This window comes from Necator americanus, chromosome IV (genome assembly GCF_031761385.1).
Source record: "Necator americanus strain Aroian chromosome IV, whole genome shotgun sequence".
Classification (NCBI taxonomy): domain Eukaryota; kingdom Metazoa; phylum Nematoda; class Chromadorea; order Rhabditida; family Ancylostomatidae; genus Necator; species Necator americanus.
In genome coordinates, this window is record NC_087374.1 from 2147850 (window position 1) to 2162029 (window position 14180).

At 37.0% G+C, this 14180-nt stretch overlaps 1 protein-coding gene across 1 annotated transcript; it reads right to left on the bottom strand.

The window, feature by feature from the left end:
- Window positions 1-1149: 1149 nt before the first annotated feature.
- RB195_000183 (uncharacterized protein) lies at window positions 1150-12470 on the bottom strand (the record flags this gene model as incomplete). The annotated part of the gene is made up of 7 exons (XM_064196374.1): window positions 1150-1168; window positions 3385-3521; window positions 4766-4898; window positions 5600-5704; window positions 6407-6548; window positions 7997-8218; window positions 12278-12470. The coding sequence occupies 7 exons, from the start codon at window positions 12468-12470 to the stop codon at window positions 1150-1152; spliced, it is 951 nt and encodes a 316-aa protein (XP_064052255.1).
- Between the last annotated feature and the right edge of the window lie 1710 nt (window positions 12471-14180).

Here is a 14180-nt window from a genome sequence, read left to right on the forward strand (position 1 = left end):
CTAACGATAGAGAATTCATTTGAATAGAAATATGAGATAGTAAGAAAATTTCTAATTCTTCTTATCTATACAATAGGATATGCTCGCTACGCTTCTTCACTTCATCGAAATAAATATTTTTTGAGAACAAGGGTCCCAACCAAGCAAATCCTTAAAGAGCGGCTCTTCGACTCGAAGGCATCACTCCACGATCCTGACGTGACGACGATTTCTGATGGACAAACTGTATACGGAGTCGTAGATTGGGGGATCAGGGTGGTTCCGCTCCACTCTCCCTGATCGTAGGTAAAAAACGTTGTGAAAGGTTCTATTTTTCACGGCGACTTCAGTTGCAACGCGCCACTCTCGCGCACGCGACGCATCCAGCTGCGCAGCGGTCGGGGATCAATGATGTCTTCTTACCAGCTCATCCAGGGGTAACCAATGAATAGACTGCCGAAGGGACTGGAACGTATACATAGAGGAGCGTTCTAAAGTTCCTCGTAGGAACTAAAGCGATTCCCGCGCCGTTTTTTTAAGACGATTGGAAAGAGGTGAGCGGAACCACTCTTGATTCCGCAATCTACAACTCGTCTCTCGGTTTTCCCGTAGATTCCCTCACTACATCAGATTTGTGGCATACTGCCTTTAATTCGCAATGCCCTAACCTCCGGAAAAAATCAGGATCGTTGCCAGAATGGATGATTCCTCGGTCATAGTGGAAGGCGCCAATTTTTTTTTTGAAAAATCTTTCCGAAAGTTATTTTAAAAGATGTATGTATGTGTAGTTCGTAGAAAGAAGAGAAAATGAAATATTGTGGGCTTCTTTCGACTAGCAGATAGTGTCAGCACCGGATGTGGATGATGGGAAATTGTAAAAATATTCGCTCATCCTCATTATTGGGAAAATAGAATTTTGAATCTTCGCTATTCATCTGATTCTTCGCGTTCACAATATGACTCAATTTATGGAAAAATTTTGGAGTTATACGGGTAGTTTTTTGCTTTTTTCGTTTATTCGTACACATGTACCGTGTAGGACCATTTTTTTTTGAGTGGAAATTAACAAGACACAATATTTATCAAGCTCCAGTTGATATCATGGCGAGTGATGGGGCGACACGTCAGTTGAGATCCGCGTATGGAAGTCCGTGTGGAAATCACCTCGGATCACCTCGAATGTGGCCTGCTGAAGAAATTTTTCTCTTGTTAATCGCTGTAAAATCAATAACATTTTTCCCAGTACAAAAACAAACTAATGGTTTTTTAAAGAAAAAAAGACTTACCTTACATAGTAGTACAGTGCACAGATAGAAAATTTATCGAGAACACAATCAGGAAAGATAATTACGATGGGATAGGAAGAAATTAGAACATTCTGAGAGCAACCGCTAAACACAATGGCTCAACTCAACTGCTTGAGGAGAGGAATGTACTGAAAGGAGGCTGTGATAGTTATAGAGAAAATTCTAACGTCAAATAATTATCTCTGTGTTATGTTAAAGGCGATGTAACTTGAGTAAAACCCCAGTCCTTCTTTTCGTTTTCATTTGACTTAAAGAATGGCCGTAACGCCGCATTGTTTCCGGTTATATCACGGTTACGCGTGGAAGCACACCCGATTAAAGGCAGCGTATCATAAAAATAACGTAATGAGGAAACCTTGGGGAAATATGAGTTTTAAAGTGTAGATTACGAATGTCAGCCTGGGCCCACTCATTCCCTCTGAATCGTCCTAAAAAACGGCGTGAGAAAGTGCATTTGTTCTTACGAGGCACGTGAAAACGAACCATTCTTGTGCACGGACTGCGTCCACGAGGAGCGAGCGGTCTAAGATCAGTAAGGTCTTCTCAACAGCCTTAGATTCAAGTAAAATCAATTCATAGGCTGCTGAGTGGACCGGGACGTATATAAGGGGCGCGTCCTAACGTGCCTCGTAGGGTGAAATGCAATTCCCACGCTATTTTTTTTACGATTACTGAGGGGGAATGAGTGGAGCTACGTTCATACTCGTATCCCGTAAATCCCGAACTCTATGTTTCCCCACAGGTTTTCTAACTACGTCAGTTTTGGGATCCGCTGTCTTTAAGCCTGTAGGCTAACCGAGCTAACTGGTATTTCAGTATTCCGATCAGTATCACCTACGGTTTTGTTTACATGTTGACGCGGGACGGCGTTTTAACAGTTTAACGATTTTTGGGAATCCTATTTTAAACTCGTACCGACTACCGTAATTGCCTAATATTATCCATGAACAATAAGTGCAGCTTGCGGAACAATAAGCAGTGCTAACAGTAAAGCGTAGCGGGCATGTGTAAGTACTACGACCTACTTTGCATAGCTGTTATTCGTGGAAAAGCGACTACGCCAGAGATCTGACGGAGGAAAACGAAAACAATCGGTCGATTTGCAAATCTGAACACGAAAGAATGCAATTAAAGCACGGACATTCACTTTTTCTTTAGAGAAATTGCAAAAGGCTTTTCTTCCAGAATTTTTATGGATGAAACAAGATTTTTCGCTCGTAACAATGTGCTAATGTTCATAATAATGCTATCCATAAGAATGCTAATGTCATTTAATGTCATTTCTTCCCGCAAACCTTTTGTTTTTAGCTCTTTCAAGTTTTTTCCCTTAATTTTTTAATAGGTAGCCCCATTTTTGGTCAGCAGCCCATCTCAGGAGAAATTCCATGAGAACATTTGTAGCTGTGAACTCCTCTAAACAGATTTCAACGATCCCAACGAGTACGAAATAACAATTTCTCATTTCTGTTCGAAAAAATATCAGATCAAGTAGCAGATATCCTTGAAAAGGGTTTATAGTACGCGTATACCACAATCTGCATGAAGTTCAGCACCCGGGGAGAAAGTAAGAGAATAAAACTTTTTAAAGGACTAGAAATCGAGAACATCTTACAAATTATTTCTTCTGATTTCTTCTCTCCTCTCTTTTTTCTTAAAAATTTCACCACAAAACTTTACTTAAGTATTAGTACGAGGGCACCATGTTTTTTTACAAACAGCACCAAAAATTTGATTTGAAAAAAAAAACGAGAATAATAAACGAGGGATGAGATTTCGATTCTTTGACACATATTGCACATAGAACTTTAAGAAACTGCGAAAAATCTGGGATTTCAAGGAAGGAAAAAACCGAAAATGCTGGCATTGATGGATAAAATTCGCTACCCAGAAGAAAAAATCGCTACACGTACGAAGAAGAGAAAAAAGCAAAAAGAATTTTAAGCAGAAAGACCACGCGAACAACAAGCGGTTATAGTAATTATGGGCATTACTGTGACCTGAGATACTATTCGCTTACTTTGGTAAAACGAAAGCCGTTGTTAATTCCACAAAACCTAGCAAATAACCCAAAAATTCGAAAATTATCTACAGTAATCACCTTGTTTTATACCAACTATTTACAATTTCACCATCCTCATTGAACCATGCGATGTACCCGCAAGTAGCTTTTCCTTTTAAGCCGAACAGATCAATTCGATCACAACGATCACCGTAGATGTCTGAAGAGTTTTGAGCCTGTAAAATAAAAAAGATAATTTGATAAATTAGAGGAATTAAAATATTCATTTAATTTTTTAGTTCTTGGAGCTTTCATATGTACAACAATAACAAAAAATCCATCAAATATTTCAGGATTGCTACCCATGAAAAACAATATTGAATATATCGTTGAAGTACAATCCCAATTATAATGCGTTATTATATTACTATTATTATTTTACGTATTTTTAATGAGATACTGTTTACATAAATTTTACATAAACTTTATTGATTTTATCAAAATTCTTTTGCAAAAAAAAACCAGAAATTATGTAAAATTAGTTCGTCAAGTTCAATTCCTTTTTCGTTTTTTTTCTTTTTGTTGGACATGGACCAATCCTTGCAGAGATGCGACCATGAGCCGAGCAATTCTGAGGTTCGAGCAAGTTCACAATCTCAATTGATCTCAAAAATCAAACAATGCAAACGAGACTCATTCGAATATCCATGGAATTAATCTATTAGGATTTATTTGCATGGGACGGCCCAGCGCTGCTCCAGGAATCAGCTCACCTCCAATGAGAGAAAAAAGAAATGAAGTTAAAATTGAACTGAGAATCTAAAAAGTGAATCAACTAATCCGAACAGTTTTACTCCAAATTTTCATTAATAGAGCACTACCTGACTAATCTAAAGGTGAAACTCCAACTAAAGAAGAATTCCATCAGATTCTTCTTGAGTAAAAAGTGAAAATAAAGAGAATAACCTCTTCAGACCATAAAATGAGGATCGGCAGTACTTGACATTACTCTCCACAATCGCAAAAATCTGTATCGTGGAGAACAATGCCTAAGAATTGGGTAGTGTAAAGAAAAATTTAGATGATGACGACTAATTTTTAATGGTCGACCTTGAAGTCGGACAACAAAGAACACACACTGGCAGCAAGTTTTCACCTACTTTCCCTAATCACACCTTAATAATTTTCCCTTAGGTAAAAAGGGAAAATTGAGAGAATAATGATGTGTGGTTCATATAGATTCTAATTCAGCTTATAATTCATACGAATTCATCATTCAATATAACTTATAATGCCGAATAATTAGGACTTTTTTTCATTTTAAAGTTAGAACGGTGGCGAAGATGCTAAACGCTACATTATTATGTTCACATTCTTTTTCAATCACATTTTCTTGTCCCCTTCTCTCCCAAAAATCCTCGCGTTACGTCGCAACCATTCGTGGTTCGAAAAAAAATTCTATTTTTGCTCAATAACTTACTTTTAATGTGAAATGATTAATGGAACAATCGATAGATCCACATTTCCCAACATTATCGTATCTACAGTAGATGTTATGTGCAGTGTTTGCGCCCATCCAGCGACCCGACCATGTACATTCTGTCGGATCCGACCTGCAAAGTGCAAAAGTGAAAATTTATGGGACCTTAAAAAACATACAACAGCTCCGCATCCAGTTCTAGGTACTAAGGGAACTATAAGGACAAATTGGTTGAGGTCTGCGACCGATTCTTACCTATGGAAATATTAGTAATCATAAAAAAAGTTGACTAACGTTGTAATATTTCTTGTGGACGAATCTGCTGTGTGAAACCGTTTAAAATATGTAATAAATAAAAAAGTCCAAGAGAAAACCGGTTTTCAGGCATAATTCTTCGTAATAAGAGGTAAAAATTTTCTCTGCTCTGACGGAGTGCTGAGATATCGCTGAAAAGATTTTGATTTCCTTTTTCCGAGTTTTTCCATAAAGATTTTTCCCCATGAGAACATGAATTTGGAAATTCACATACAATTCCAGGAGTTCTGCTCTGTTCAATTCAAGCAGGTTCCTGAAAGTCTCTTTCCCTATCTTTAGTCCCGTAAGAATATTTTTAGGGCGCTAGCGGCTCACCTTTGTTGACGTCCGCGAATCTAGATTTTGCACCGGAAAAAACTCGCTCCTTTCAAAAGAAAAAAGGAACAAACTGGACCGGAAACCGCTCACCGCTCAGACGTAAATGAGTCAACTCCTGGACTCCTCGTTTTTTTTTTCTTCAGCGCCAGCAAAGTGCTGCGATAGTAAACAGCTGACATTAACGGAAACGATTTCACTTACTTGCAACAAAATCGCTTGTGAAAATAACCTCCTAATACGGTAGAGCACGGTTTTCCAAAACTATCATCTGGAACACAGAAACCGCTGAACCACATATTGGAGCATCTGAAAAATTCACCTCATCTGACGTTATCGTATCACGATGGGATCCGAAAGATTTTCGATGTTACGTTTATAGTAGATTTCGGATTCGGGAAGGGATACTGTAGAGGCAGCACTTCGAAAATGGAGAAAGCCACGCATTAGTTCAAGAATCAGAGGACGAGGACTCAGAGAGGGGTCAATTCAACCGCGGAGCCTGAAGACTTTTCCCACTAGTCGTGGGATGAAGTGAAAAAGTGGAATTATTAGCCAAAGTACGATTTTTCTCCGAAAGTACGATCTACATCTCCACTTGTAGTTATGAGATCTACAGTAGACTTAGGATTTTCTCTATTTATTCCTTTTTCATTATTTTATTTTATTACTTTTTTCTTTATCTTTATTTATAGGGCATTTCTTTGGATGAATCACCTTCAATATCCCCCCTCCAAGCTCTGAAGAAGGCTGACTCACAAAAACGTTAGCCAAGGATTATAGCAGCCTCGTGTTCGGATCAATTTAAGAGCAAAAATGCCCCTAAAAAAACTGGATTACGGTAGCATTCGCGTGAGAATTCCTCATTATGAGTCAGTTTTGTCCTCTGATTCTTGCACTTGCGCGTCGATAGCTTTAAAAATCTCTCCGAACGTACTTTCAGTCTACTGTTTCAAATAATTACGGAGATAATGTTAATGATATAACGACAACAAGAAATTCTCGACTTACCTTCCATTATGCATTCGGATAAAATCATATTCAGAAGGGCAAGGCCAATTACATAACGGTGCTGTGCCGAACCATGTACAACCTCCTTCCGACTGTGAAGGATGGAAATTTGTCAGCTCCGAAACTGTTCGGGCAGTCATTCCTTGAAAAAATTTCATTTCATAAATTTCATAATAATTTCATAATTTCATGAAATAAAATTTCATAATTTCTCGAATTCTTCTGTTGTCATTTTCGTGATGGATAAATGATTGAATTTTTGTTACCAGAATATAAAAAATATAGAACACCAACAAAATATGGTGAAATTTCACTCAAAGACTGATCACGCAAGTATATCATAGGTTCTTTTAAAGGTATCACCCCACGAATCTGAGGTGGTGCAGGTTTTAGGTGGGTTATACCTATAAGGGGTTGTATATTATGGAGAGGAGGGTGATTCCGTCCATTTCTTCCTCATTCCCGTAAAAAAAACGGCCTGAAAGATGCGGTTTCGAGCGTTCCAGGGCGCCATTTTCTGCAACGAGTTCGATTGGAGCGCGCCAGCCGTGTGCCGCATCTTCCAGGCCGCAATTAGGAAGAAATGAACGGGATCACCCTCTTCAATCCATTGTCAGTCATCAATCCGTGAAATAATTGGGGTGTTAGGATCTCATGTGCATTTGAATGTCTGAGATATGTCTGTTGTTCCGAGAAAATTATGACATGGGTCAGAAGAACTAAGTAGAGAATTTCTCACGAGATATATCTGCGTATGTACTGCGTTATTCACCGCAAAAAAAGAGGAACGTTCTTCATTCAGTGTTCTAGTCATATTTTCAGTCACGCTACGTCCTTAATTGTCCGGACGATCCTCACGCGCTCGATTCAATCGACATTTCGAAATAATTATTTGATAAAGTACTTGTGTCGCTTTTTATTGTTGAGACGAGCCAGCGTGTCCTGAACTTTGCCGCGGGAACATCAACTTTCATACAAAAGTACCGTATTTCTCTACGTTTTGGCGGTTTCAAAAAATTCGCCGGGGTTTCTTTGGGATCTCCGCGTTACATGCGCGGTCTTTACTGCTTCACATATGTGCAATCGAGTCATTTATAATGGAATTCAAGGTGGCAAGGCCGGAACCGCGCTGTCCCTCGTAGTTTCCCGAAGCTGGGTCCGGCTAGGATCTCACCCCCGGGATCCCTCGGACACACATTGCATCATAAATCGGCTCAAAATGGCCTATTTTGATTTTAGCCGTATGTTAGACGACGGGTACAAAACATCAATAAACGACCCGATACGCAGCGTAATAAAGGGTGCGACGCAAGTGAAAAACATGCGACTACGTAAACGTTACGTAGATGGTTGTTGCGACAGCTGTTGTAAAGCAAATAAAATCGCTTAGCACATGAAAAATGTCTGCTATATGCTTTTTGTGCTTGCGTCACCGCGTTCCATGGATACCAGTGCTTGCAAGATGTTCTCTGACCCTGGATACCAATGGTCACAAGATGTTCAGTGATAAGCACAAAGAACACAGAACTACATGCTTCAACGAGAACCGGTTTGTGAATAATCGTGAAAAAGATCGAAAAAATCACTCACCAATCATTCCCGTCACAACAGCGGTGGCAATGGGACCCGAGACGAGACCACCGTCTCGTTTCTCTCTCAACGCCATTTTATTGACCATCTTCTTCCGTTTCGGCTCCGTTCTACCCCAATTATGGTAGTCATGTGAGAATTTCTCAGCCGTATAATTCGCGATACGAGCACGCATTTCGGTCTCATCCTCCCAATCAGTGGGTCCTTCGGGAAGTTCCAAAACTGGAATGGAAACATTTAGGAATATCAGGATTGAGAGGTTTATTTTTACTTGGATTTTTTCGCTCACACAATTAAAACACATACAGTAGAGTTAAAACGTCATGAAGCACGATGTAATCACACGAGCGGTCGAGTTGGAGCTGCGCGGTTTTCGGACCGCTCGCAGACGGCCTGCGAGCGGTTCGCTTGGCAGTTCGCCAACTGTTGCCAAGTGCCCTCATCCGAATCGATTTTTCCCGGAGTTTCTTGTTTTTTATTCTTTCTTTTTGGTTTTCTTCCTAGTTTCTTTCGTCTTTTATGATCCTTTTTCGCATATTTGTTATATTTGCTGTATTTCCTTTTGTTTTATAGATTTATATTGTATCTGTTTTTTGAAAATTGCTTCAAAATTATATATTTTTTCTATGCCAATGTTTTTTTTATTGTTTCTTCATCTACTTTACAAACAAAAAAAAAGAGCATTAACATGGAAATAAATGCATTTTTGAACCAAGATTCAAAACTGATACATGAACAAAAGCAGTGTAGATACAATATAGATCTATATAACAAACGGAAATACAGCAAACAGAATAAATATGCAAAAAAAGAGGCATGAAAAACAAAAAAGAATGGAAACAAACAGAAAATTGCGGCTAATATCGATATGGATTGACGTTACTTGGCTAGATTTGGCAAATTGCCAAGCGAACCGCGTTGCAACGCGACACGTGACCGCTCGTGTGACTTCACCGTGCTTCATGTCGTTTTAACCCGACTATAAACATTATTAATGCTAGATGAGAGGAGCATAATTCCTCTCAGTAACTGAACATTGGTTTTCATTCCATGATCAATTATTTCATCTATTCGGGATTAATTACTGTAGTAGCAAAATGTACGATCGTGACATTGACTTGATACATCCTGAAAAAGCGCCACCCTTGCTCACGCAACGCATCCACGAGCGAACGGTCAATTAATCGATTAGGTACCCTTAGCAGTCTGTTCAAGTAAAATCAATAAATAGGTGTTAAGAGAACTAGACTGGACCGAACGAGGGTTCTAAGGTATCTGGTAGGAACTAAAGCAGTTCTCACGCCATTTTTCAAAACGTTTAGGGGAAATTGAGCGTTCACTACGCTCATCCTTAAAATCTACACTCGAACTCTACTTTTTTTTCCATAGAGACTCCAACATCGTCAGTTTCCTGATAATCTTTCTGCCTTTAACCTCACCGATTTGGGACCTCAAGAGAACTGATCAACATCACCCCTCTTAAATACACTACTTTAATCCTAATCATTACTCACTGATAAAATATTTATGCTAAGTGAATATTGCACCTCTATGGTAAGTACTTGGCTTTTTTGAAGTATTTAAACCTTTCAAATAGTATGTGAACATCTTTTTCTTACAGTAATGTCGGCTGTGAGTCAACAAATTACCTTATCGTGTCCTTAATTCTTTTTTTTTAATTTTATTCATTTTTCTTATTTTTGCCTTTTATTTTATTTTATTTTTATTTTTTAAATTTTATTTCTTGGACTTTTCTCAACTACATAGTTAATGAGAAAAGAAAAAAGGTAAAGAGGAAAAACGAGAAGGTGAAAAAAGTGCCAGGTGAGGGGTGGTAGAGCCTTGATGAGTGGGCGGTGTGACTGAAATTTATGTCATACTGCACTCGTTTGAACTACGTCACTTTTCAGGCGTGCCCCGCTGTCGAAGAGAAGTTTCTTCCGGAAGAATATAAATTCACGTTTGTAGTTCTCAGAAAAACAGTTCAAAACAACTAAAGGAATTTTTCCGCCTTTTCTGCTTTGCTGCTTTTTTTCTGCTTCTTTCTGCTTTTCTCTAGAGAACTAGATGTCCCGTAAAGCTTTTGCTTTTTTTCTGAAGGCAGTGATGGGAATTCGGACATAGGAACACCAGCAGATCTTTTTCTGGTTGCTTCCAATGAACAATCTCTCTCTCTCGTTTCGGTTAGCAGTTTATTCCCGATGTAAACATTCGTGACCGAGATGCGAAGTAAATAGACGAGATTTGTGTGGTTCATTAGAGGCAATGCACCATCGCGATGAGTCAAAAAGCGTAGCGTTAAGCAAATCCAGAGAAGGACATATTGAAGAGCTGAAGAGCACTGAAGAATTGGAAGAAAATGATGGCATGGAAATCCTTTCATTGTCGGTTTATTTTGTATTTGTTTTTATTTTTTCCGACTTATTCTTTTTGTTGTTTTGTATTGTAATATTATATTATATTGTATTATGTATCATATATTATATTGTATATATATTATATTGCATTATTTTATTAAGTTGTTTTTTTTTCCTGATTTTACGAGCAAAACACGTTACCTGACCCTAAGAAGGAACCAAGTATAGCTTTTTTTAGATCACTATTCGAAAGTCTGCTAGAAAATAAATGGGATTCGACGTAGACGCAATGTAGTGGCGGTGCGTTTTCACCACAAAATTCAAAAGAGATTTAATTTTTGTTTCACTAAAAATCTAAAAATCACTTAATCCGGGCCTCATCCTTAATCTGGAATTTCATCGATGCCACCCTTGCATTCATTCATAGCAATATTTCCAAAGGAGAAAAAAAAGATTATCGAAAATAATGAGGTACTCTGTGAAATTCTCGGTGACCCACGATGAAATTCAAAAATTCGTCAGAAAAAAAGCGAACATTTCTGCTCATGTTCGACTTTCTTTGAATCTCGGCATGTTGAAACGTAGTTTTCAATTAATTTCCTTGAGCTGAACATTTTTGCTTTTTTTTTGTTTTTCCCCTCTTTCGTCACAATCCCAATATAACCCTCTCGGGAAAAGCTGCCCAAAGATGACTCATCCCACGAATGAACTCCTCGATCATTCTGACCACCTGTTGTTAACCAAACATTCGAACACTCGGCCTGCGGTTAATTCCGCTAAACTCGTCATTGAGAAGGATTATTCAAATTTCTGCGCATAAACCTATGCCGAATTCAACAAAACACGGAATCATATTCCCGAAACAAATCGAATCATCAATATGATTGGGGATCGTTAATTGAAATTGGCGAAAAACCTATATTATTATAGAAAAAGTACAGAATCCAGTGTGAAAAATTATTTTTGGAAGATTAAACGTTCCCTCTTGCAGCGAGAAATAAAATAAAATGCCAGAGGCAGGAGATAAATCGCATGTGGATCGATTTTCTGCAGTGCACGACAATAGAAGAAATGATATCGGTGGACAACATTCAAGATATTCCTTCGGTGAAAAAAAAACCACGGCTCATGCCTGGTGTTTCCCGAGTTATCCGCCAAAAAATGACTCCGTCATATTCACTGACAATAAATTGAGTGAAGATTTTTTTTTTGTTGAAAATATTTTGACTCGGAGAAAGTGTGTCTTCTTCTTTTTTCGGTGGATCATTATGGTGTACACAAATAAATAAAAAAAAGGATAAATAAGGAATGAGGAGGAAAATAAGAGTATGAAAATCAAGTTAGTAGTTAGGATAAATAGGACTAAAAAAGAGAATAATAATGAAAATTAACAATTAAGTACCAATTTTTTTCGTTCAGAATATTTTGACTCAGTTCAAGAGTATATCTTCTTTTTCTTTCGGTGCATCATCATGCTCTATATGAATAAATAAACAAATAAATAAATAAGGAGTGAATAGGAAAATAAGAGAATGAAAATTGAGATGACAATTAACCTAAATAAGATAAAGAAGAAAGGGTTAATAATAAAAATTAACAATTAAGATTAAGGCAATAATAATAATGATAATAATAATAATAAAGATAAAAATTAGAAAAACCTTCAAGCGGAGGTCATATAAAAAAAAGAAAAAGAGGTGGAAATTAGAGGAAGCTATAAGCGGAGGTCATATAAAAAAGAAAAGAGGTGGTAATAATATTAATAATGATAATAAAGATGAAGATTAGAGGGATATATAAGCAGAGTTCATTTTTTAAAAAAAAGGGGGAAAAAGATGGTAATAAAAATAATGAGGAGAATTAGAAGAGCCTATAAGAGTGTAGGTCATTTTTTCAAAAAGAGGAAAAAAAGGGTGGAACTTACAAAGAACTTCGGCCGAGATGGTCGTAGTAAACGTGAGAACGATGAGTAACGGAGGTAATAACAACATGAACAGGTCTCCTCGAATTGGCAGCGACAGTGTGCTGGGCGTGGTCGCCGTCGGTTCGGTTCGGCCCCGTCCTCCGTCGGCGACCGACAACTGCCGGCCGCGCTGTCGCCCTCGCCATGCATGCATGACTCACCCGACACGCACGTTACGCTACGCCACCAGGTACTACATACAGAAAGAAAGAAACCATTGAATCATGCACTTAAACTGGTTCCACCACGAGTTTACGATGATGCTGGTAAACATTATGGGCGCAAACAAGCGGCTGATTTTCTTTTCGTTTTCTAGAAATTTCTCCACAACGTTACTCAACTGGCCAAGTGCTCTTCACAAACCGAAAGCATGTAAAACTACTTTTTTTCCTTAAAAAAAAGTTGGCTACAATGGCGTTTTAGAAATAAATCAGCTATTAATTACATTATTTATTTAATTTTAGTTATTTATCATTTATTAGTATTACTTAATTAATTATCGCTTACTTAAATTATTATTAATTAGAGAATTAGAATTAGAATTAGAAAATATTATTTACCTAGTTTTAATTATTTATTATTAATTACTATTAATTAATCATTTATCGTTTACTTAAATTATTAATTGATTGGAGAATTAGAATTAGAATTAGAAAAATACTTTTTATCTAATTGTAATTATTTATTATTTATTCCTACTAGTTGATTATTTATTGCTTATTTGTATTACTAGTTAATTAGAAAATCAGGGACCGGGACCTTTTTTGTCCTTTTTTTCCTCATTATTATCTTCTTTAAAATTCAAAAAATAAAAGATTTTTCGAGACTATCACGCAGTATATAGCTTCATTTCTGATACAATTTAATTATTCGCAAAGAATAAGTGACAAAAAAGTGAAAATATAGCAGTAAAGCTAAATCAAATAAGAAAAGAACTGTAGTCCATGTATGGACTATGTGCCAAAGAAATTTCTGTAAATTTACTCTGTAAATCTACTCTCGTAAATCACACAATTTATCTTTCTTCTAGTAATTTAGTCAATTTTATCATCATTAATAATTGATCAATCAATCAATCAATTGACCATTAATTTCATCATTTAATTAATTCCTACAAATAATTACTAATACTAATGAATACTAATGTTTCGCATCTACTTTTCTGAAAAATATCCATTTTCCCATTAACCCTTCGACGACAGCTCAATTAATTTCCTGATTTTCTAAAAAGTTTTCGAAAGTTGATGGGTTCATTATTTTCGAATATAATACGAATATGTACAGCTGGTAGAAGTCGATAGGATTTTCCCAGGCAGCAGATACGCAAAAAAAGTGCGCTGCCGTCAATCGGTTAATTTTTCACCATCTCCCACGCTAGATGGCGAAAGCTGATAGAATTTTTTCACAGTCACAACATGTTGCGTGAATGAATGAATGAATGAATGAATGAATGAATGAATTAATGAATGAATGAATGAATGAATGAATGAATGAATGAATTTGTATGAATTTGAATAGAATTAGATATGGAATGGATAATGGAATAGATATTAAGTTGAGTGATAGTTAAAATAAATACTTACACGAAAATGCAGTACTGTAGAACTTCGGATTAATGCCAAGTTACTAGATCGGGGAAACAGCCTCACTTCGAGCATTATATAATACTCCATAGAAATATTTTCGATTTTTCCCCCTTGACTACACTATTTTCTTCTTTTTCTTTTTTTTTATTTCCCCTTTTGTTTATTTCTTATAATAAGTATCTTCTTCGGAGTCATCCAAACGAAAACACAATAGTGAAAGACCGGCAGAAACTGTGAAGCACCGAAATTTTTTTTTTTTATAAAAGTCAAAAATAGCA